The 24649-nt window shown below is 38.3% G+C and overlaps 1 protein-coding gene across 1 annotated transcript in view; it reads left to right on the forward strand.

Annotated features, from left to right (window-relative positions):
- DNAH11 (dynein axonemal heavy chain 11) overlaps positions 1-24649 on the forward strand; it is a 176462-nt gene that overhangs the window by 76161 nt on the left and 75652 nt on the right. The window contains exons 47-55 of the mRNA XM_032235831.1: positions 572-737; positions 3204-3306; positions 9711-9950; positions 11266-11427; positions 13052-13245; positions 14345-14507; positions 17969-18092; positions 19939-20081; positions 21710-21871. Of these exons, the coding sequence (XP_032091722.1) occupies positions 572-737; positions 3204-3306; positions 9711-9950; positions 11266-11427; positions 13052-13245; positions 14345-14507; positions 17969-18092; positions 19939-20081; positions 21710-21871 (1457 nt within the window). The remainder of the gene's footprint in view (positions 1-571; positions 738-3203; positions 3307-9710; positions 9951-11265; positions 11428-13051; positions 13246-14344; positions 14508-17968; positions 18093-19938; positions 20082-21709; positions 21872-24649) is intronic.

A 24649-nucleotide genomic window follows, 5' to 3' on the forward strand; every position in this document is an offset into this window, starting at 1 on the left:
ATAATTCATTCAGATTACATTATAGTTATATTTCAAATTATGATTATTCTTTAAAATAATTTGCTGGTAATAAATAAATGTTGGTCAATGTTTCTTCACAATTATATTCAAATAATTAGTAACTTTTGCCGCTAATAAAGTGCCTTTTAAAGGAAAATGCACTTTTAAATACGTTAACAACTGCTAAGTTACATAAGTCAGAAATGAGAATAACTTCCAATCAATCAGCAGCACAGTTTATGTTCAGTGAAAATTCTCTTTAAGTCAGCATCTTAGAGTGTTATAAAATTAGCAGAAAACATTTCCAATCTGGAAAGGATGAAGAAAGCACTGTTGCCCTAACAAGAGCAACTTAATTCCAGTACAATGACCTCTTCTGTTTTGGTATTGTTACTTGGTTATTTTATAGCCTAAGCACTTTTTTCATGAACATATTTTATGTTTTCTTTGTTGGAAAGCTACTCGCTATATTTTTAGTAGTAAAGCAGGATATAAATGTATTCAGTAATTGAATTTTAATTGTAGATCTATTTTATATTATTGAATAATCATGCGCCATAACACATTTTAGGGATTCTTGAAAAATCCTTGGAGAAAAAAGCTGGCCGTAACTATGGTCCTGTAGGAAACAAAAAATTGATTTATTTTATTGACGACCTGAACATGCCAGAAGTGGACGTTTATGGGACAGTTCAGCCTCACACACTAATTCGACAGCACATAGATTATAGACATTGGTAAGTCTTTATGATAATGATTGCTTGCACAGTCAGTTTGATATTTAGACAGGATTTAATATTTTTATCAACCTATCATTCCTCAAGGTTTTGGGATAGGTAGATGTTGTTTCATGCTGTAAGCTTTCCAGTAAGCAAAGCTGCCTTTTGCAACTTTTGAAATTGAATGGTGGAGATTTTATCAATAGTGATGGTGTTCAAGTAGATGGTGCTCCAGTTGTTTTGGGTTTGCATCCGAAATACCTATTACTATTGATACTACTTTTGCTTTATTTAGCTAGAGCTGTTTTATTTTTATTTGCAAATCCTTGCCTTTTATTATCTTCTATAGTTCTTTTTCTTCTACTCTGCTGCAATATTCACTGTCCAGATTTAAGTGTTATGTGATACTGTGTTTCCCCCCAAATAAGACTTATCCTGAAAATAATCCCTAGCTTGATTTTTACATGTGCGCCTAATATAACCTCTACCCCAGGGGTGAAATGCTACCAGTTTGGACTAGTTTGCCTGACCATGGTAGTAAAAAATGCTACCAGTTCGGGCGAACCAGTATTTCCGATTATCAGCTGTGATGCGTGATTTATATTAGCTAGAATCATTGGATTACCTGCTTTCTACCTAATCTAAATCGTCTGGCAGAGTGGATTCCCCTCCCCTCACTGTTCTACTTACCTTTGCAGACTCAGAGGGCTTCAAAATGTTCCTTTTTTAGCATGATGCAGAATGCCTCAGGCATCATGCATGCAAAGCGTGCATGCATGTGCACTCACCGAACCGATAGCAGACCTCAGAGGATTTCACTTGAGAGACCGCCTCCTGCCAATTACCTCCTCGAGACCCATTAGATCTCATAGATTAGGCCTCCTCCGAGTGCCATCCGCCAGCTAGTGCCGGCTGGCCACTACGCGGAGGAGAGCCTTTTCAGTAGCAGCTCCGACCCTTTGGAACGATCTCCCCGTGGAGATTCGTACCCTCACCACCCTCCAGACCTTCCGCGCAGCCCTCAAGATCTGGCTATCCCGTCAGGCCTGGGGGTAAAGATTATAATTCGCCCCCACCCGAATGCTGAATGAATGTTGCTTATTTTTTTTTATCACATGTTATGTTATATGTCATTGTATGTATCCCCTCCCATATAAGTTGTTAGCTGCCCTGAGTCCCCTCAGGGAAAAGGGCGGCCTATAAATAAACTTATTCTATTCTATTCTATTCTATTTACAGCTGCTCTACCCCCAAAATAAGACTTAGTTAAGACCCCACCCACTCTGTCCCATGGTATGGTTATATGAGATGGAGTGAGGCACATGGGTAAAAATCAAGCTAGGGTGGGGGGTAAAACTGACCCACTTGCCCTGCACCCTCTTACCTTAGGAGTGCTGCAGCTAGCTCCCCCATATCCTGACACCTGTTGTACTGCTGCCCAACATCTGTGGCTGTTTGCAACCAGACACCACTTGCGGCATCACGCTGGTGACACTGCTTATGTCTGGACACTGCATAGTGTGTTGCATTAGTGCCACTGCTCACAGCTGGAGGCCACATGCCACATCTCATCAGTGGCACTGCTTGTGCATACAACAGCACAATGTGCAACGCAGCCCCCTTCCATGAATGACAGCACCACCACAATGTGCCACATGGCATATTCTGTGGCTTCAGATGCCACCGAAGAAGTTAGGCAGTGGCATAAGAGGTGTTGGGGCATGGGAGTCCTGGCTGCAGTGGTCCTAAGATAAGCGGGTAAGACATCCCCTGAAAATAAGACCTGGTGCTTATTTTGGGGCCCAAAAGAAAATAAGACCAGGTCTTATTATGGGGAAAATATGATAGGTGTTGTCTGTTTGAATTCTTAAGTCCCAGAGGACTAACTTTTTTATTTTTTTATTATTTTGTCTACTTTATGGTCCCACCACTTCCTGCATATAGGCAAGTATTTATTCCAGATTTTTCAATGCACTATTGTTGTTACTTTGTTATGACATTTGTAATCAGTTTTGTGTACTCTTCTTGGATCAGCTATCTAGGTGGTCCACTGTGTCTTCAGCTTCTTTGTAGATGCAACATTTGCTCTCTGTTGTTGCCTTCTCAATTCTGGTTTTGTATCCATTTGTTTTTAAGGCTTCGTCTTAGCCTGAATTAGACTCTCTGTCCTTTCTTCAATTTTCCTGCTCATAGCCATTGCTAGGTCTTCTTATGAAATTATAAATATTCTGAACTGAAATATGTATTCTTTATTATGAAAATGCTTGTTTGAAGTAACACATTTCATTTAAGCTTTTCCAAATTTCTAGAGAATTTCAAATATAGAAGTATTTGTTTTCTAGAGATTTAAGTTTGATTAATTACTAATGAAAGCTGATGGGTATATCTATTGTGTGAGACCAACATTGTTATTATATGGGAGGATATTGTCCTACTCATTTTGAAATCAATCATAAATATTAAACACACTTTTTGTCTCCTTAGGTATGATAGACAGACATTAACTGTGAAAGAAATTAATCATTGTCAGTATGTTGCCTGCATGAATCCCATTGTTGGCAGTTTTACCATCAACCCGCGACTTCAAGTAAGATTATGCATACCTCTTTTTTAAAGTATATTAGTTGTTGTTGAGTTGCCAACTTTTGTCTGACTCTTTGGACCCTATGAACCATAGCTATCCTTATCCTTTCATTCCCTTCTCTTTTTGCCTTCAATCTTTCCAAATATCAAGGGCTTTTCTAATGATTCATCTGGTGGCCAAAATATTTGAGCTTCAGGTTCAGTATCTATCCTGAATGGTCAGGGTTGACTCCCTTTAGAATCAAGTGATTTGATCTCCTTGCAGTCCAAGGGTTCTTAAGAGTCTTCTCCACCACCACCACAATCCAAAAGCATCAATTCTTCAGTATTCAGCTTTTTACTACTGGAAAAAAATCATACCTTTGTCATATAATAACATAATATATAATATAATAATAACATCATAACATAACAGAAAACAGCACAGCACAGCATAACATAGCATATATATGTGAAGTATATACAGCTGCCTAAAATTTATTTCAGTTTGCAGAAGACTTGTCAGATGATTCTTTGTCTTACAAAACAATATCAGTAATGCAAAGGGATAAACATAGCTATCAGTTCTTAATCGTGAGGACACCAAAATGAGAGAATGCATGTTATGATGTCACTGTAAAGCTCTGCCCTCCCATTTTTGCATCACAACATCAGCCTAAGTATGTAAGGATGTTGTATCATGACTTATTTCTTTTGCCCATTCATACCAGCAGATACGAATGCTGCGCGATACTTTGGACTTTTTAAAGTATGTGGCAGGCATTATGATTTTACATTTTTTTTCTTGGCAGTTGAATGCATTTTTAAACAAAAGAAAGAAAGCAGAGACTATTTTTTTTTCTTCAGGGCAACTATGAAAGGCATAATTAGAAATAAAGATAAATGTGGAGCATGTCAGTTTCTATTCAGGAGGCAGACAGATAGTAAAGGAAGGTCTGCTGTTATGGTAGCATGCATAGCTTCCAACCAGAGGTGGAATTCAGCAGGTTGTGACCAGTTCTGGAGAATTGGTAGCGGACATTTTGAGTAGTTCAGACAACTGGTAAATACCACCTCTGCCTGGCCCCACCCCCATCTATTCTCTGCCTCCTGAGGAAATGGGGATTTTTCAGTAACCTTCCCCTGGAATGGGGAGAGAATGGAGATTTTACAGTATCCTTCCCCTGCCACACTCACAAAGACACACCCAGTAGTGAAATAATTTGAAGAGATCATCCGACGGCACGGGATAAAATACCATCAATATGCGGACGATACACAGTTGTATCTGTCCGCCCCGTGCCAACTCAATGAAGCGATGGACGTGATGAGCCAGGGTCTTGAGGCTGTCAGAGACTGGATGGGGGTTAACAAGCTTGTGCTCAATCCAGAAAAGACCGAGTGGCTGTTGTGCTTCCCTCCCACGAATTGGCCAAGTGTTCCATCTCTCAGGCTGGGGGGTCAAATTCTACGCCCCTCAGATAGGGTTCGCAACTTGGGAGTCCTCCTGGACCCTCAGCTGACTTTTGAACACCATTTGTCAGCTGTAACCAGGGGGGCATTTGCCCAGGTTCGCCTGGTGCACCAGTTGCAACCCTACCTGAACCGGGAGGCCCTCACAACAGTCACTCATGCCCTTGTGACCTCTAGGCTGGAGTACTGCAATGTGCTCTACATGGGGCTGCCCTTGAAGAGTATTCGGCGACTTCAGCTGGTCTAGAATGCAGCCGCGCGAGCGATCGTGGGTGCACCCCGATTCACCCACGCAACACCTATCCTCCGCGAGCTGCACTGGCTGCCTGTTGATCTCCGGGTGCGCTTCAAGGTGCTACTTGTCACCTACAAAGCCCTTCATGGTATTGGATCTGGGTACTTGAGAGACCGCCTACTGCCAATTACCTCCACTAGACCGATAAGATCGCATAGATTAGGCCTCCTCCGAATTCCATCAGCCAGCCAGTGTAGACTGGCAACTACCCGGAGGAGAGCCTTCTCGGTGGCTGCTCCGACCCTCTGGAACGAACTCCCCGTGGAGATCCGTACCCTCACCACCCTCCAGACCTTCCGCGCCGCACTTAAAATCTGGCTATCCCGACTGGCCTGCGGTTAAAGACTCTAACCCCTACTCGAATTGTATGACTGTTGAGTTCTTAAATGGTGCAGTGCTTTTATGTTTTATGTTGTAAATTGTTTGTCCTTCCCTTCCCCCTTTTGAACTGTGAGCCGCCCTGAGTCCCTCCAGGGAAAAGGGCGGCATACAAATAAAGTGAAAGTAAAGTAAAGTAAAGTAAAGAATCCAACCACTGCTTCCAATTCATTAAAACACCTCACAATTTTGGCTAATTTCTATGAGGACAGAGTGTTTATAAACATGAAGGTTGTCTGGATAGAGAGCTTAAACAAATAGGGTTGCTATTCTATTTTCTACCACTTTAAAACTTGAAATTCAGCATAGTAACCAGGGGTACCCACCGAGGGGAGAGACTAGAAAAGTCAAGATGAGAGCTACACTCATGCAATTAAAGCCCCAGGTATTTGGACCATGAAAGGAACTCAATTATCTGTCCCATCATGTTTTAATAGCATTTCTGTTCTTCAAATTACACCCTCCAATAGAACTATAATAGATCTAGTTTAAGTTGACCAGATTTTCAGTTTGGTAAAGAGGGACACCATTGACCGGGGGGCGGGGGCCTTGATTAAAAATTTTATATTTTGTCAAAAGGTCACAAAAGGCAATTACATGACCCCAGGACACTGAAACCATCATAAATACGAATCTGTTGCCAAACAAAATTTTGATCATGTGATCATGAGGATGCTGCAATGGTTGCTAAGTGTGAAAAATGGTCGCAATGGTCACTAAGTGTGAAAAATTGTCATCAGTCACTTTTTTCAATGCCATTGTAACTTTGGTCACTAAACATTTTCCCCCTCCTCGAGACACCTCACTTCTTCCTTCCTTCATTCCTCTTGTTTATCTACCTTCACCTTATCCGTCTTCTGCTCTTTCCCTCTGTTCCTTCCTTTCTCCTTCCATCCTCTCTTCTTTCCTCACTCATTCCCTTCCTCCTTTTCTCTTCCTTCCTCCTTCCATTCTTTCAGCTTCCTTTCTTTTGCCTATCTACCTTCTCTGTCTTTCTTCTCTTTCCATCTCTCTCTTCCCCTTCGCTTCTGTTCCTTCCTCCTTCCATCCTTTCACCTTCCCTCCTTCCTATTTCTTCCTTCTTCCTTCCTTCTGCCTATCTACCTTCACCTTCTCTGTCTTTCTGCTCTTTCCTTGTCTTCCCCTTTCCTCCCTCCTTCCCTTTTTTCCTTTCTATTTCCATCTTTTCTTCTTTCCTCTCTCCCTCCCTTTTTCTTTCTTTCTTCCTTCCTCCTTTCTCTTGCCTATCAACTTCATCCAATTTGTCTTTCTGCTCTTCCCCTCTCTTCCCCTTCTCTTCCTACCTCCTTTTCTCTTTTCTCCCTCCCTTCTTTTTCTTCCTTCCTTTCTCCTTCCATCTGCCTCCTTCTCCTTCCTCCTTCTCCTTCCTCCTTCTTCCTTCATCCTCTTTGTCTTTCTGCTCTTTCTCTCTCTTCCCCTTCTCTTCCTACTCAGCGTGACTCCAATTTGAATACAAGGACACGGAGCCAGGCAGGGAGAAAAGCACCTTCATTTGCATTCTCTGCAACCATGATGCTTTGCGAGGAACAATCCCAGGAGCTCACCGTGACTTTTTGCAGATTTTTCCTTTCCTGCTTAAAAAAGGAACTTTTTAAAAATGCCACAGAATGAGCTGTCAGCCTGACAAAATGCAACCCTTCCTTCATCCTCATCCTCCTCCATCACTAACAGCTGGGGGCTCAGAAATCAGAGCAAAAAGCCAGTCCATCTCTTCCCTCTTCCTGGATTCACTCCAAAGTTTTTTAAATCCCCCTTCTGTGCATAAACACTCCTTCAGTGCCTCTCTCTCTCTCTCTCTCTCTCTCTCTGTTTGTCTCTCACTCTCTGTGTGGCTCTTTGCCTCTATCTCCCTCCCTCCCTGTCTCTCTCTCTCTCTGTCATTCTCTCTGTGTGTCTGTCTCTCTCTGTCTCTCCTCCCTCCCTCCCCCTGTATCTGTGTGTGTGTTTCCCACTCTGTGTGTGTGTGTCTCTCTGTCTCTGTCTGTAAGTTGCTGTCGCACCTGTCGCCTGGATCAGGCTGAGCTGCCTGTCCTTCTTCAACACCTCCCGGGGGTGCACATCCATCATAAAACCCATCGAGTCATCCAAAGTAGCAGGGCTCAGCAGGACCTTGGCTGAATGCATGCAAACGCTCAAGTCCGCTGTTCGCTGCTCCTCAACTAGTTGCAAAGTTCTCTCCAGAGATTCTGGCAGTTGGAGGCAGCGCTTGCCTCTCGAGCTTCGACGAAGGGGATTTTCTCTGTCTTTTTCAACCAGGCGATCTTTTTAAACAGGCGATCTTTTTAAACAGGCGATCTTTTTAAACAGGCGATCTTTTTAAACAGGCGATCTTTTTAACCAGGCGATCTTTGGCTGCTGCATAAGCCCACAGGCACGGGCTGCTCTCTTCTCTCTGATAGCCACCTGGTTAAAAAGGAGGAGGAGGCTCTGCTGGTCCGGAGCCCATCTGCGGGGGGAGGGATCCCCTTTGCGTTCCTCATCTTCCTGGATGGGCTCCGGACCAGTGGAGCTGGCTCCTCCTTTTTAACCAGGTGGCTATCAGAGAGAAGAGGGTAGGGTGTGCCTGTGGCCTTGTGCAGCAGCCGAATTCTCGCCTCCTGTTCTTTGGCCGTTGCACAATCCCAAGGGCACGTGCTGCCCGGTTTGCTGAATACGGCGCAGCTTCAGAGAAAGAAGGCATGTGAGAAAGCCCCCCCCCCAATCACCACTGCCTGAACGTTTGAATGAAGGAGCCTGCAGGCTCCTTTGTCCTCAGCTATGTGATTTTCTTTCATTCTCTGCTGCCCGAATGAGTGAATGAGGCAGAGGGAGAATGAAAGGAGATTGCGTCCCTTCTGTCTCCCCGTTGCTCAGAAAAGCAACTCCAGGAAGGTCCTTTGGTGGCGGCAGGCATCCTAGAACCTGCCTGCTAGCAAAGGACCTTCCCAAAGTTGCTTTTCTGAGCAACAGGAAGACAGAAGGGACAAAATACCGGCCGGCCGGGACGGGTATACAGGGCTGGGAGTGGAAAAGGCTTACTTCCGGGTCCGGTCACAAAATCAGGACTTTTTAAGAATGCCCCGGGACACGGGACAAATTGTGCAAAATCGTGACTGTCCCAACAAAATCGGGACCTCTGGTCACCTTAATCTAGTTGCTATTAAGCAGGTGTAGCTATTCCATATACATTTGTCTAAATAAGGGTAGATTTTTATAGTGCAAAGTTCTGGAAAATAATAATGTATAAGCAGATCACCTTATGTCTTTAGATAATCAACTAGAATAACACAACGTTCTTGGATTGGGCATCCAAACCTTGCAATATGACAGAGAACCTTTTTGGTCATATAAAAATTTACATACTTGGTTAGCAATACGTATATTTCTTTTTTCATTTTTATCGTTTATGAGAGCATCACGTGAAGTTGTTCACTTAGAAATAGCTCTTGTAGATTTGAAAGTAAAATTGCATGAGGATTCCCATGCCAAGTGTATCTTATTAAAGTTGTCCTTTGTTCACTATTGTGTTCTTAAGTACCGTATATACTCGAGTATAGGCCGACCCGAATATAAGCCGAGGCACCTAATTTTACCACAAAAAACCGGAAAAGTTATTGACTCGAGTATAAGCCTAGGGTGGGAAATGCAGCAGCTACCGGTAAATTTCAAAAATAAAAATAGATACCAATAATGTTTTTGAATATTTATTTCAAAGAAAAACAGTAAACTAGCGGTGTATTCAATGAAATACTTCACTCACCTCATGATGCTGATGTCCCGCTGTGATGATGATGTCCTGTGCAGCCGCGGGAGCGATGTCCCGCCTCCTATGACACACGGCACAGTGATTCCTATCATTGGATCACTGTACCAGAGGAGGTGGGACATCGCTATGTGGCTGCTTGCCATAACAAGGAGGAGGTGGGACATCGTTGCAGAGCGGCAGGAGGGGGAGGAAGGGGAATCGTAAGACAGCCCTGCATTACATTAGAACGTGAGGAGGGGGGATGGTGCGGTGCGCGCTGCGCGGCAAACTGACACAGAGGGAGGGGAAACTCACAGGGGCACTGGGCCATTCACGAGTGTCACCCAGCGGCATGGCCCCGCCCCTTTTTCTCCTCCATTTCGGGCAAATTTTTCACTGACTCGAGTATAAGCCGAGGCGGCTTTTTTTCAGCCCAAAAAGTGGGCTGAAAAACTAGGCTTATACTCGAGTATATACAGTAGTTAGTCATATAACAATATCACAAACACTAAAACCTAATATCTTCTTCATATTTTAGAGGCATTTTGCTGTGTTTGCTATGAATTTTCCCTCTGCTGATGCTCTGAGCACCATCTATGGCAAGATTCTTGATTTCCACTTTCAGTTGTATAATTTTAATTCATCTATATTGAATCATGGACCTTCCTTGATTCAAGCTGCAATACGGCTTCACCAGACAATGGTTCAGAGCTTTCTCCCCACAGCTATTAAATTCCATTATATTTTCAACCTTCGAGATCTCTCTAACATCTTCCAGGTCTGTAAGGAGTAATACTCTTATTTGCATGCAAAAATTGAATTTATTTAATATAATAATAGTTAAGAATTTATAAATGCTTTATAAATCCTTAGTAAGGCCACAGCTGGAATTCTGCATCCAGTTTTCATTACCACAATACAAAAAAGATATTGAGACTTTGAAAAAATGCAAAGAAGGATAACTAAGATGATTAAAAGCCTGGAGACTAAAACATATGAAGAATGATTACAAGATTTGGTTTGGCTAGTCTAGAGAAAAGAAGGACTAGGTGGGAGGACTAGTATTTGAGATGCTCCCACAAAGAGGAGGTGGGTCAATTTATTTTCTAAAACACCAGAGGGCAGGACAAGAAACAATGGATGGAAACTAATCAAGGAGAGAAGCAACCTGGAATTCCTAAAAGTGAGGACAGTTAACCAGTGGAACAGTTTGCCATCAAAAGTTGTAGCTGCTTCATCATTGGAGATTTTCAGAAGATACTAAATAGTCACTTATCTGAAATGGTATAGGGCAATGATGGTGAACCTGCCCATGTGAGTGCTGGCCACTGGTCTTAAGGTTTCCAGCACATGCATGCACACCAGCCATCTGTTCTTCATGCATGCCAGAGCAACAAAAACCCAAAGACCAGCTGGCTGGTGCGTGCATGCCTGTTTTGCGGGTCATTTTCAGGCCGTTTTTGGGCTGGTTTTGGCCTGAAAAGCATTCCAAAAATGGCCTGATTTTTGGCTGGTTTTAGGGGGCGTTTTCTAGTACTCCAGCAGCAATGAAGACCAGCTATGCATGTGCACGCTGGAAACCAGAAGAGCATTTGGCGTGGCGCGTGTGCCGACAAAGAGGGCTCTGTGTGCTACCTCTGGCACGTGTTCCATAGGTTCACCATCATGGGTATAGGGTCTCCTTCTTGAGCAGAGAGTTGGACTAGAAGACCTCCAAGGTATCTTCTAGCTCTGTTCTGATAGATTTAGGGAATCAATTTATTGCATTTACAACAAATGTGATTCTATTTGAAGACAAGGAGATATGGGTTGTAATAGTGTCAGAATTTAACTTGGGCCTTCATTAATTTAAGAGTGTCCTAAGAATGAATGCATTGGTGTCCACTCTCACCTTAGTAGTATGGCATAATCACAAAGAAAAGAAATCTTTTGGATGTAAATAAGATTAGAAAAAAGCAGTTCCAAAATAGCTGGCCATGTAATTGTTGGAAGGTATACAGTTCTCAGTTTAAAAAGCAAGCTGTTGGTACCATTTTATATGTTCTGCATACCTTGCTAATTGTGTGTTATAATACTTCCTTTTTTTATTTAAGGGGATTCGGTTTGCTAAACTGGAGTGTTTGAAGCATCCACATGATCTTGTTCATTTGTGGCTTCATGAGTCTTCACGTGTTTATGGAGATAAATTGATAGAAGAAAAAGATTGTAATTTGTTTTATAAAAAGTTGATAGATACTGCACATAAATATTTTGAGGTAAATAACTAGTATTTATCTACCACTAATTATTTGAAAATTCTTTTGATTTTCTAAGTTCCAAGAAAGAGAAATGAAATACTAAGAAATGCAAAGAAAACTATAATATAATGTACTACTTTCTTTTATAACCATAAATATTTAAAAATGCATCTACAGTAAATAAAGACAGTGATTACTATTGGGTTTGAGAAGAGTTCATTAGGAACCCACACTTATGCTCTTTTCAGGAAAAAAGGCATCCAGTCAGATAGTGAGCTCTATGGAGTGCTAAATAAATATGGTTTTGTTTTGTTTTGTTTAGAGCAACATTATTTTTTTCTAGTGAAAATAAATTTTAATAATTTGTGAAGATCCCAAACAGCATGTCTTTTTAACTTTTGTGATGTATGGTTGCCTATAATATGAAACTAATTCATTCTTATTCCACATATATTTACAGTAAGAAAAAAAATAAAAGATTCTGTATAGACAGTTCTTCTACGTAGGAAATATTTTGTTTAACTATATTTAATTTCTTGCTGAGTTAACTGATGGACAGTAGTAAATGAGAGAATTTGGAATGTTCAAGAAAAGCTTAAATTATTATTCCTTTCTTCCTTGTGAATCAAACCAATTAGAGCCTACTTACACACCAGGATCTTGAACACTCTGATATCCTCTTATAAGGTATACACAGAGGCTGGTTCTTAGCTATTCGGTCCGAGTTGGCCGAATAGGTAGTAACTCCAGCGGACACATGACCGTACCATTTCTATGATCAGCAGTGCCATCTTGATTTTCTATTCTGCACATGCACAGAATAATCTTCATTTTAAAATTTTAATTTTTATTCATTTTTTAATGTTGTGGCTATGAGCAGATAGTTTTAAATGAAAATGTGTGCACATTTTTTATTATCGAACTGGCAGTAATGGTGGCAGGAACTCACCCCTGGGGGTGAGGGTATATGTAAATAAAGCTTAATGGCAGAAACCTGAAATGCTAACTATACATATGGATCACTGCTGCTGCAATGCTAAAGTTGGTACTCTTAGCTGTCATGATCTTTTTTATTTTTTAAAAATTATTTCTGAAATTTCCCCCCTCCAAAATAGGAGAAAAAAGAAAATGAAAGATAAAGCAGACAAGCTTTAATCACTCACAATAAAAATTTAAAAACATGTACTAAAATTACTAAATGATAAATATATCATCGTCAGTTCGTGGACTGTTAATTTAGGTGACCATTTTTGTAAACAGCCAACTGTAGATTGTTCTGCCATTAATGAACTGTTTCCTTTGAATTCCCAGTAAAACTGCTAGAAAGAAACTAAGAAAATTTATGTCATAATATACATTGGGAAATAAATTATTTTCAAATGGCAAGTAGTTTAGTTCTAGAAATTCTTGTAACCTTAATCCTTTTATCTGAATAAATCTTGTTAAAGAAGATTACGTGAGTTTGAGAATAAAACCTTTGATTGAGGCAGCTACCAAAAGTTTTTACATTGAAACATTTTGGGGGAGATATTTGATGTGACCTTATGGTTAATCAACAATAAAAGATTGACTAGTAAAATAAATTGAAAAGCATTTCAGAATATTAACTTTTCTTTTCAATGTCATGTTGCCAACTTGCCAGGATGTGGAAGATCATGTTCTTCTTCAAAAACCTCTTATTTACTGTCATTTTGCAAATTGTGTGGCAGACCATAACTATATGCCTGTCAAAGACTGGGAAATACTTAGAAAGATACTTCTTGAAGCACTGGAAAACTACAATGAAATAAATGCATCAATGAACTTAGTTTTATTTGAGGATGCTATTCAGCATGTGTAAGTAAATGCTTATTTGGAGTATTTTAATTTGGATTTGTTTATTTATGTGTACATGAGCAAGGCATAAAAGTGTGCTGCTGCTGAATAGCAACAGCAATAGCACTTAGACTTATATACTGCTTCTAAGGGGTTAACCGAATCAGCATATTGTCCCCAACAATCTGGGTCCTCATTTTACTGACCTTGGAAGGATGGAAAGCTGAATCAACCTTGACCTGGTGAGAATCAAACTGCCAAAAGTGTGAGCTGGGGCAATCTTTGAACATATGCATTGTGATTTTCGAAGCCCCATAGAGGATTCCTTTTTATCTTTAAGGCATTTTAAAAAGCAAATTGGTTTGATTAAGCCCTACACTTTGACCTTTAGAAATCTGGCCCTCAATATTCCCTGTAGCCTCAAGTATAATGTCCTTATATCTGAAGCTAGAAATATTTCCTTACTGATATGTTTGCTTATTATCTTTCATATAATATATACATATCCACACCTGTTTGCTCATCTATTCCCCGGCCAGACCAAAAAACAAAATCCTGCTGATCATTTCACTATCAAGGGAAGTGTTAAAATTTGCAGGATGGTTGCCAGATGGTTGAATCCTTTTGTACATGTGACAGCATGCATGTGTTAAAAAGGAGCAGAACTTGGTTCACAGTTTTCATCAACCATTTTGTTAATTTTGACACACCGACATATACATATACACTCTTATGGATGTCACAGCTTGATGATAAAATACTGAGATGTCTATGCTAAATAAGGGTTGTTTGCTGTTGTTAACTTGTTTATATGGTATACAGGATATTTCCCAGTCAGTCTCTATTTTTCAGGTAAATCTCCTTTACTAGACTACTGCTCTAAGGGTAAAATCATCTGTAGGTGCCTCTTTGAGCTCCCAGAAAAAAAATGGGATATATTACTAAGAAAGTAATGATCATAATGTGTCAACATTTTTATGAGGTTTATCAGGAAAAATTGTTAATATATCTGAAGTAAATCAAATATTTCTATTTTGCACAAGCCAGATGCAAAATCCCCACATGAGAACTGCAACATTATTCTGAAACTATTAATGTGCTTTTCTTTTTCCACTGACAGGTGTCGTATTAATAGAATCTTGGAGTCCTCTTGTGGTTATACACTTTTGATTGGAGTGGGTGGCAGTGGAAAGCAAAGTTTATCAAGACTAGCTGCCTACCTTGCCTCTCTTGAAGTATTTCAAATCACACTGAGAAAAGACTACACAATAGAGGATCTCAAGGTATACCAAGTGTTATTGTTCAATCATCTAAAGCGAGGGTCCCCAACCTTCAAGTCATGGCCCACTACTAGGCTGGTGACCATTTGTAACCAAGCTGTGGAGTTGGGGGTGAGGCATGCATGCAGCTCCATTTGTACAAGCAGGTGCATATGCTTGCTGCGCATGCAAATGGAGCTGTGTGCACTCACATGTTCTCCCACTGCTTGCATGTAAACATTCCCCCTCCTTCCCTCACACAGTCTCACCAGTCTTCAAGGCCAGAAAGGTTGGGAATTGCGGCTCTAGAGAATGATGTTATTTAAAACCTCAAGACTGGAAGTAACTTTCACATTCTTTATAAATAGCTTTTATTCTTTTTTTTTCTTCTCTCCCTCCCCTGGTTTCTTCCTGCTATTTTTCACCAGAATATTTGCTGTTAGATTTAGGAAAACAGGATGTAGAGAACTTTTAGATCTGACATTCCTATTTTGATAGAGCAGGATGAAGATGTTAGCACCAAACACTGAATTCATGCATTGCCATCAAGTCAAAATGTGGGTTGTTAAGTGTTGGGCTAGCATGCTGTATAAAACTAATTACTTAATGGGTTGTTTGTCTTAAGCCGTTATGAATAAAAGAATGTCAGAAACACTCAAATGACATAAAGGTCCAGGACCATACTTCTAAAATATTACTGATAGAAAATCACTCTTGAACCAGACTAAATTGTCATTAGCCAAAATTTTCATTTGTAAATTTTTCTGGCTGACATCAGATTTTCAAATATTTTGTTTTCTGTCACACTGCAACTCAATTTTTTCTTTTATATAACCTCTACAGCCATAATTTCCTGATTCTATTTTGTCTTAAAATTACTTTTATTTATATGATTTATTGATTGAATTTATTTGATTACTTTTATTTATGAAGCTTGGCCGAATGAATATATGCAATCAAGTTAGTGCTGACTCCCAATGTTCACCTAAATAGATTTTATCCATAACGATCAGTGTGTAGCTTGGTCTTTCATGTCTTTTATAGTGGACTCATCATCATTGTAAGTGAATCACCTTGATGTTTGTCAGACTCTTCTTTTTCTTCCACCTTTCCCAGTGTTAGAGCCTCCTCCATAGAACCAAGTATTTGCACAGTATGTTCAAAGCATAATAATTTAAGCCTTTTCATTTGTGTTTCAAGTGAGACCTCTGGATTGACTTGTTCAGTGATCCATTCATTTGTTTATTTCGCTAATCAGTATCCACAGCAGACTTCTCCACTTCCCTAGTTTAAAATCATGAGTACTGTTCCTTCTTAAAATCCAGTTTTTCTTTCCATGTAGAGCACGGTGAATGCCATTGCATGCACTTTTTTATCTTTGTAGGTATAGATAGGCCATGGTACCTGAGTATCTTTTCTAAAGCCTTCATAGCTGCTCTATCCAAATGGTAGTTTGTGGAATGTTTCTTGACTGCTTGTTCCTTATTAGTTAATCCTAAAGGCAGAAGCTTTTTTTTAGAATCCTAGGCCTGGAAGGGACATGTAATATCTTCATTTTCAATTCTAAAACTGCTTGTTGCTTTTATTGTACTTGAATTTACTTGAAGAGAAAACTTGTTTTTTCAGGTTCCCTAAAAAATATGGAGGTAGATTATCTGGATGGGAGGATATTATGTTAAATTTTCTGGACTTCCAGAGAAACAGAGAGTACTAACTCTTCTAGACCAGGGGTGTCAGACTGGATTTCTTTGGGGGCCAGATCAGCATTGTAGTGTCACTGGCTGACTGAGGGGGGGAGAGATGGGGCAGACACATGCTACAGTACCCTGGTGGCCAAAATGGGGCATGGGAGGCCGCACGTTGCCCTCCTGTGCCCCGTTTTAGCCAGCAGGGTGCTGCAGGAGGCCAACTGGCAAAAAATGTGGCCCAGTGGGGGTACCAGGCACCTTGGGCTGATCCTTTGCTATTTCCAGGCTGACCCCACATGGCAGATTTAAGCACCCCATAGGCTGGATCCAGCCATGGGCCTTGAGTTTGACACCCCTGTTCTAGACTGCCTTGCCATTTTAAAAAAGTATGCAAGCTTAAATGTGTCCATTTATCATTTTTTCAGAGTGTAAGATGCACCTTTCTCCCCCACCAAAAGAGGACGAAAATTTGGTTGCGTCTTCTACACTGAATGTAGCCCCACCCATCCACCAGCCCCCACCCTTTGGTCTATGCCTTCCAGCAATTTACCTCCTTGTAGCAAATGGGGAAAATGGGGTGTAGGGAGGCAGCAATAGGCTATGGCAATCCCTGCAGTCTGAAACAGCTGATGATTGGGAGGCCCATGCTGAAATTGAAAGTGAAACTTGCTGTTTGTTTCACAAGACAAATTGCTGGAAGGTAGAGGCAGATTTTTTTTTCTTGTGCTAATCAGGCTGTTTGCTGCAAGGAGGTAAGTCAATAACTATAAATGCCTATAGACTGTTCAAATTATTAGACTTCTTTTTTAAAGACTGCTTTATTATTGTTCTAGACAACTTAACAAAATGAAGAACCTTTTAAAAATAAATGCTTGATCTGAAGAGGCCAAGTGCTATTGTATCTTCTTTTAAATAGCAGAGTATAAATATACTTTCAGAAAGCCACATCGATTTTAACAGCATCTGTACAAGTATAGTCTGAAATATAATATCACAAACAATGTATATTGTCTGTACTGTTTGCTGTTTGTGCAAGAAGGCAAATTGCTGGGAGGTAGATTTTTTCCCCTTGTTTTCCTCCCCAAAAACTAGGTGCTTCTTATACTTCGGAGCATCTTCTACTCTGAAAACTATGGTAACTGAAGAGTTGTTTACAAATTATTTTACTGTCAGTTATCTGTAGTAATATTAAATATTATGAAACTACACCTAAGTTACCTACTATGGATTTACTACTTATATGAATCTTTCCCATGGAATTAGTATACTCTTGAGAAGATTTCTTAGGAAAATGTTATAGTAAAGACCCCTCAAATCAACAAAATATTTATCACAATGACATAACATAGCCTTTCATAAACTGTAAGAGATCTACTTCTTTGAAGCACATAAGACTTAATCATACAACTATTGAGAGATCCTTTTGCAAGTACCTTTCTTCTGAGTCTAAGTGATTTTTCAAGATATTTCAATGATGTACTTGAAGCAACAGAAACATGATTAGTACTGTCTTAACACAATGAAAAAACACTTTTGAGATAAGTGAAGGAATTATAATGAGAAGTTCCATGTTCATCCAGCAATCAAATTTGAATTCTCTATTTCCATTATATAAAAAACAAATCAATGATAGATTTCAAAAAGATCATTGGAAAGTGATGAGTCACATTAAGGGAAATAAATTATGAAGAGATGCAAAAACAATGCATTCAAATTAGTAGCATTTTTCCCACTGATTGTTGCTTCCTAGTTTCTGTATTTCAAGTTAACATGAGTAATTACCTCCTTCCCTTACAGGTAGATCTTGCCAGTTTGTATATCAAGACAGGTGCCAAGAACATTCCCACTGTGTTTTTGCTGACAGATGCTCAAGTTCCAGATGAACACTTTCTTGTGCTGATTAATGACTTGTTGGCATCAGGTGATTACACCTACACATTTCTTGAGAGATTCTCTCAATGACAAATTATCAGGTGTTTCAATGAACTTTAAAAGGGGGTTATTTATCTGTGAGATGTTTTTCAATGTGGGTGGGGTGTCCTTTGACAAAATATCTATTAAGCTTAGTAAGTTCAATATTGTGCATTGTTTACTTGAAAACTAGTCATGTTGTTTCTTGGGAACCAATCTTAAGGTTATATAATGCATAGGTATACATTCCTATTGGTTCACTTTGACTGTTTTGAATGGATACATAGGTTAAACATTGCAATTCTATTGGATTGAAAAGACATAGTTTATGTGAATGCTTTAGATTAATAGTGGAAATGACAGTTTAAATACTAGCTTTTAAACCAGGAAATTAAGCGTATATAACACTATTTGTATTAATTACTTACACAGAAAAATTAATCCTTGTTAGTCTTTAAGGACAGTTACAAGAAACCATGTTTTGGAAAGCATAGGAAAAGAAAGAAATGTCAATTATGTTTAGGTTGAGTGAATGATTATTTGCAATAAGTACTGTATTTTTCGGAATATAAGATGCACCAAGGGGCAAATTTAAAAAAAAACATAGGTAGGTAGATAGAAGAAGAAAGAGGGAGAGAGAGAAATACAATAGGTAGGTAGGTAGGGAGAGAGAGAGTAGTTAGGTAGGTAGATAAAGGGATAGAAAGAGAGAAATAGAATATGCATGTGTGTGTGTGTGTGTGTAGGTAGGTAGGTAGGTAGGTAGGTAGAGGGAGAGAGAGAGAGAGAGAGAGAAATAGAAAAAGAGAGAAATGTAATAGATAGGTAGGGAGAGAGAGTTGTTAGGTAGGTAGATAAAGGGAGAGAGAGAAATACAGTAGGTAGGTAGGTAGAGAGAGTGTGTGTATAGGTAGGTAGAGGGAGAGAAAGAGAGAGAGAGATACAGTAGGTAGGGGGAGAGAGAGAGAGAGAGAGAGTTGTTAGGTAGGTAGGTTAGGTAGGTAGGTAGGTAGGTAGATAGATAAAGGAGGAGAGAGAGAGAGAGTAGGTAGGTAGGGAGAGAGAGAGCGTGTGTGTGTAGGTAGGTAGGTAGAGGGATAAAGAGAGAGAAACCGAGATAGAAATACAATAGATAGGTAGGTGTTTCTGCTGGCACAGCACTTGATCAATGTAATTCTCATCAATCAGTTAAAGAGCTTTCCAAAAGGAAAAAAAAGGTTTTTGCACTCTGCAAACCTCCCCAAAACAACCCATTTTTCATGTAAATAGGCCCGGTTTTTATTTTATTTTTAAAAAAAAGGCTTGGGGGGAGGCTTGTAGAGTGATCGGGGGGATGAGCAAAAACGGTCCATTTTTCACAAAAACTGGCCTGTTTTTTGTCAAAAAAATCTCATGCATAGCCTTATGGAAGCTTATAGAGTGCTGCTAGGGTCTGGGGAGGCAAAAAAGGCCAATTTTCACTCATTTCTGCCCTCCCCAGCCCCCATGAGTTCTCTGAAAATCTCCATAAGGTTATGCGTGGCCATTTTGGTGAAGGGGGCAGGGCTTTGGGAGGCAAAAAATACTGTATTCGGTGTATAAGACGCACCCAGATTTTCAGCCTCTTTTTTGAGGAAAAAAGGTGCGTCTTATACTCCAAAAGATACGGTAAATATTTATATTTAATAGTTTATTTTGAATCTATAAATATTTTGTATATATAATTATAACTTTTTAAAACTAAACTAGTAGCCCTCATAACTGTAAGGAACATTATAGCTAAAATAAGACATTCTTATTAGATACATATGAAAAATAAGTACATGTATATTCTTTTTTATATTGGTTCCCTGCAATACTTATCTGTTTTAATCAAGGAGAAATTCCAGATCTGTTCACTGATGAAGATACAGATAGCATTATTGCAGGAATGAAGAATGAAATACATGAACTTGGTCTTACTGACACTAGAGAAAACTGTTGGAACTTCTTTTTAGATAGAGTACGACGGCAACTCAAAGTAAGAATTAATGCTTCCAATATTATAAGGAGAGCATAAGTTTACTTGCATCTCTCTCAGTAATTCCATAGGAATTTATTGCTGCTTTCTGATTCAGAGATAACTAGAAGCTAACCTAACCTGTGATTTACTGCATAATTTTTCAGCCAACTTGCCAATTTCAGTCTTCCATTCAATGAGGCCCACAGAGTTTAGTTTTCTTTTTCTTTATTTGCATAGAAAATATTATGAATCAAGGTCTGAGAAGAAAGGACCCTTTCACCATCCATCTGCCTCCATATATTTCCTATATAGAAAATTCCGTTGGAAGCTTTACCAATAATCTGATATGTAAATTAAGCAGAATATGATATTCTCTAATTACTCTGATGTAATGGCAAAATGGTTTCCATGCATATTGGGATGTTTCTCATCTCCCAAAGTTGATGTCTCATTAAATTAATTTCAAAAAATGATCAAAATGTTTGTTGGTCACTGTCTTTCATGGTTTAAGTGGAGAATCTCTGAGATGTTATTGATCCCATACAAAATTTTAGGAGATCTCAAGATGTGATAATGAAATCTCATAAGTATTAACATCTAATTTGGCAGCAATATTTCCAGCAGATGACCTTGAACATTTCTCAAGATAATAATATGACACCAAGAATTTGAAAAGTTTTCATTATATTCCATCATAGGATAAGTCCTTATTTGGTTCTCAAATGTTCTAATAGTTCATAATTTCAGTGTAAAACATTGTTTTTAAAAGTTTTTTAAAACTTTAAAACTTTTGAAACATACTTGCCTTGCTGTTACTTCTCAAATGCCCTACAGTGCAGAATTAGTATTTCCAGAAGCAATTGTATCAATGCAGAATTCCAACAGGTCATAAGTAAAAACCATAGACTAGAGAAGATGTGTCACTTAATTTATTCAAAAACTTTTGTAAGTTTTTGTAGAAAAGAACAGGAAAAATAAAAAGGGATAGTAGCATAGGGAGATTTTTTTCAAAGCATTATTGGATAACAGCTTCCTTTAAATATATTTCTCTTTCAAAATAAAATTGTTAGGATTGGAATATGTGGATAGCTAAATATAATATAAGTTTTTTATTTTTAAATAGTTAGGCAATTATTTGGCTGTGCAAGATTTTCTAATGTTGCTAGGATGCTTTGAAGAATGGCAATATCTGCATTTAAATGTAGCCAAACAAGAATGGCCATATTGCATTAAATAACTTTAATCACGTGGAACCATCATAGAATCAGAAGTCTAGAAGTGATTTATATCAGATGGGTTGCTCTGATGATTGAATGCTACAATTAAGTTTTAGCATCACTGATTAACACAAATGAGCCTTATTAACTGATACTGCTCTGAACCAGGAAGCAACCCACAAATGCATCAAATACAGGATTTGTACAAAACCCAGTGCAAGTGAATAAAATCATTTTCTGAAGTTAAAATCCTAATTTGCCTAAATTCATTAGCTACTAGGTAAATTGCATTTTTGTTTGTGAGTCTCATGGCAATGGCTCATTGCCACCACAGTTGACTGCATTATTCTCTTTGATTACCATGTTATGCTTCAGTCTCTCTCTCTTTCTCTCTCTCCCTTTCTTTTTTGCTTCTCTTCATCTGTACAGATCATTTTGTGTTTTTCTCCTGTCGGTTCCACATTGCGAGTTAGAGCTCGGAAGTTCCCAGCCATAGTTAACTGCACAGCTATTGACTGGTTTCATGAGTGGCCGCAGGAGGCCCTGGAATCCGTCAGCAGGAGGTTCATTGAGGAGATGCCTGGGATTAAGGTACAGAATTTCAAGCTCGTCAATCATATGCAAAAGCAATACAGCTCTCTGGGAGATCAATAATAAGACAAGCTAGGAGAAGAAAAAACTTATTGTTTCTTCACATTTTTGCCTTCTTCTAAAGCTGCAGTGTTCACTATGGTTACAATATTTCTGTATTACAATACAGCCAATTTCTTCAACATAGATTTGAAAGTATGAAAGAAGAAAAAAAAGAATTGAAAAGGAAGTAAATATGCAAGGATCCTAAAAACCTTTTGAGCTTTTAGAGTGTCATCTGAAATTAAAAGGCTTGTGAGCTTCAGTAGAAGCATTTCTCTTAAAATTTTGGTTGCACATATGAATATAAAAGAAACAAAACATTATCACATAATTGCAATTACCCACTCCTAAATTTTAAGAGTAAAAAATTGTGCTCAAAATTCACCTAGCAGAACATTCTTACCATTTTTAAAAAGTAGGCACTTGATATCAGAACATTTTCAATCCCTTTTCCTTTCAAGTGAGATAGTAGTAGAAGTGCTTTTAACTTTTTGTCTCATAATAGTAAAATTAATTAGAAAATAATCAAAATGCATTCATGCTAACTTGTAATATTAAAACATTGTCAGAATTTAACTTTGATGTTTAAAATGAAAACTTACAATTGAGCTTCTTTTTTACAATAATTTCCTGTATAATTTCCTAAGAGTAATTATGATCCAGTTGGAAAAATGTTCTACTGTGCAAGATTTTTAGTTAGATTTAATATTTGATTTCTTCCTGGACTAAATGGAATAAGAAAATACTTTAATTAACAACAAGTTGATTAAACACTAAAGAAAAAATAAAGATGGCTTGATGTCAATGTAATATAAGAATAGAAGATTCATTGTTGTTATAGAAGAGATTCTTCTATTGTAAAGCCAATACAATTATATTGTATTTACAATTGTAAAATAACAAAGTGATTCTTTCTTTCTTTCTTTCTTTCTTTCTTTCTTTCTTTCTTTCTTTCTTTCTTTCTTTCTTATAAACAAAACAAATAAAAATCTGATTAGAAATATAGTTAATGTTTTAACTTGATAGAGGAATGATGCATCTGATTGCATACAAGATCTATTCCGAAGTGAAACAGGAGGGAATTGCCTAGATGGGATAGTGCTAAATTGTGTGTTACTATCTTTTAAAAAGTGACAAACACAACCAATGGGGAGAACCCATAGCAAACCAACACAAACCCCAAGATGGAAAAGCTGTTTGTTGCTCAGTAAATGCACTGTAACTTTCTCACTTTGCTGCATATCAGTCACAATCAATATAACTCCTTCTTTTGAAAAATGCTAATAGGTCTCAAAACGTTCATTCTTTATAGAAATATTTGGGAACTATTTGAACAGAAGTTTGGTTTGCTACTTAGATCTTTTTCTTCTTTTTCTTTCAGTCTTATCCTTCTGCCAATGCTAGCAACAAAACAGAATCTGTAAGATTAAAAAGAGTGACCAATGACATCTACTGGCCATAGAGAGACTTGTCTTTATTTTCCTATACCATACTATGCAAATAACTTTTCAAAGATTCCGGGATAGTATTGTAGTCCTATCACTTCCGGGTCTGTTTTGCTCTATTTAATTCAAATTATATCCATTCAAAGTGTATGTGTAGGGAGGGGTTAATTTTGTAGAAATATTATTAGAATTATATATTGTAACATCTGTTTCATAAAATGGATGCAGTGAGGATCAAGATAATTAACTGGTTGTTCTATGTAAAATGATAGAAAATATTATTTAAAATTATCACACATATAGAACAAATTTGGCTGAAATATAAGCAGGATTTCTAAAGAAACACTTTTTGACTCTAGATTTTAAAAATTTCTCGAGTTATACATAAAAAATAAACCATTGCACAAGCTGTTAAAACTAAATTAATAAACAAAGGTCAACATTAGTCTTTAAATGGTAAATGCACACATAATATTGCATTCCTTTTCACTCTATACACCTTTCTAGGAAATGTAATACAATAAAATTTTAGCCAAAAATACAGCTAATGCAAAGAAGCTGAATTTCACAGAAACAGTACAATATCCATAAAGCTGCCATATTCAGAATATTTCTGTTCAAGTCATCTTTAAATGGTATTTCAGAACCATGTAAATGCACATAATGGCAACTACAATATTTGGCAATATAAAGCAGTTCTTTGAGGATTTTATTATTATTTGTGAAAGACTGGCCACCTTAGTTATGAAAATCAGGCAATAATGGTATAACCTATGCATACCATGAACCATATGAGTATAGGGCATTTTCTCCATCCATTCTCCCCTTATAATACAGTGCTAAATGCGGGAAAATTCAAAGAAAAATGATAATTGAAGATTATAATAAATGAGAATACATTTTTAAAAAGCTTATTTACATACTCTGTTTCCCTGAAAATAAGACCTCCCTGGATAATAAGTCCAATTGGGCTTTTGAGTGCTTGTGCTAAAATAAGTCCTCCCCCAAAATAAGCCCTCTCTGAAAATATTGCAACATAGCAGCAGCCGTGAGGTGACCATGGTTGCTGCCTCCTGCACCTCAAAAATAATAAGATCTCCCCAAAAATAAAGCCAAGCGCTTATTTCGGGGTCAAAAGAAAATAAGACCATGTCTTATTTTCGGGGAAACATGATAGCACATATCGTAGTTAAATTATGAGTATGTGCTACAAGATATTATAAATTGTAATAGTGACAACTAAAAGATGGATTATACAAATTTACAAAAGAAACATATAACAAAATGAAGT

Source organism: Thamnophis elegans, chromosome Z, assembly GCF_009769535.1.
Source record: "Thamnophis elegans isolate rThaEle1 chromosome Z, rThaEle1.pri, whole genome shotgun sequence".
In the NCBI taxonomy this organism is placed as follows: Eukaryota; Metazoa; Chordata; class Lepidosauria; order Squamata; family Colubridae; genus Thamnophis; species Thamnophis elegans.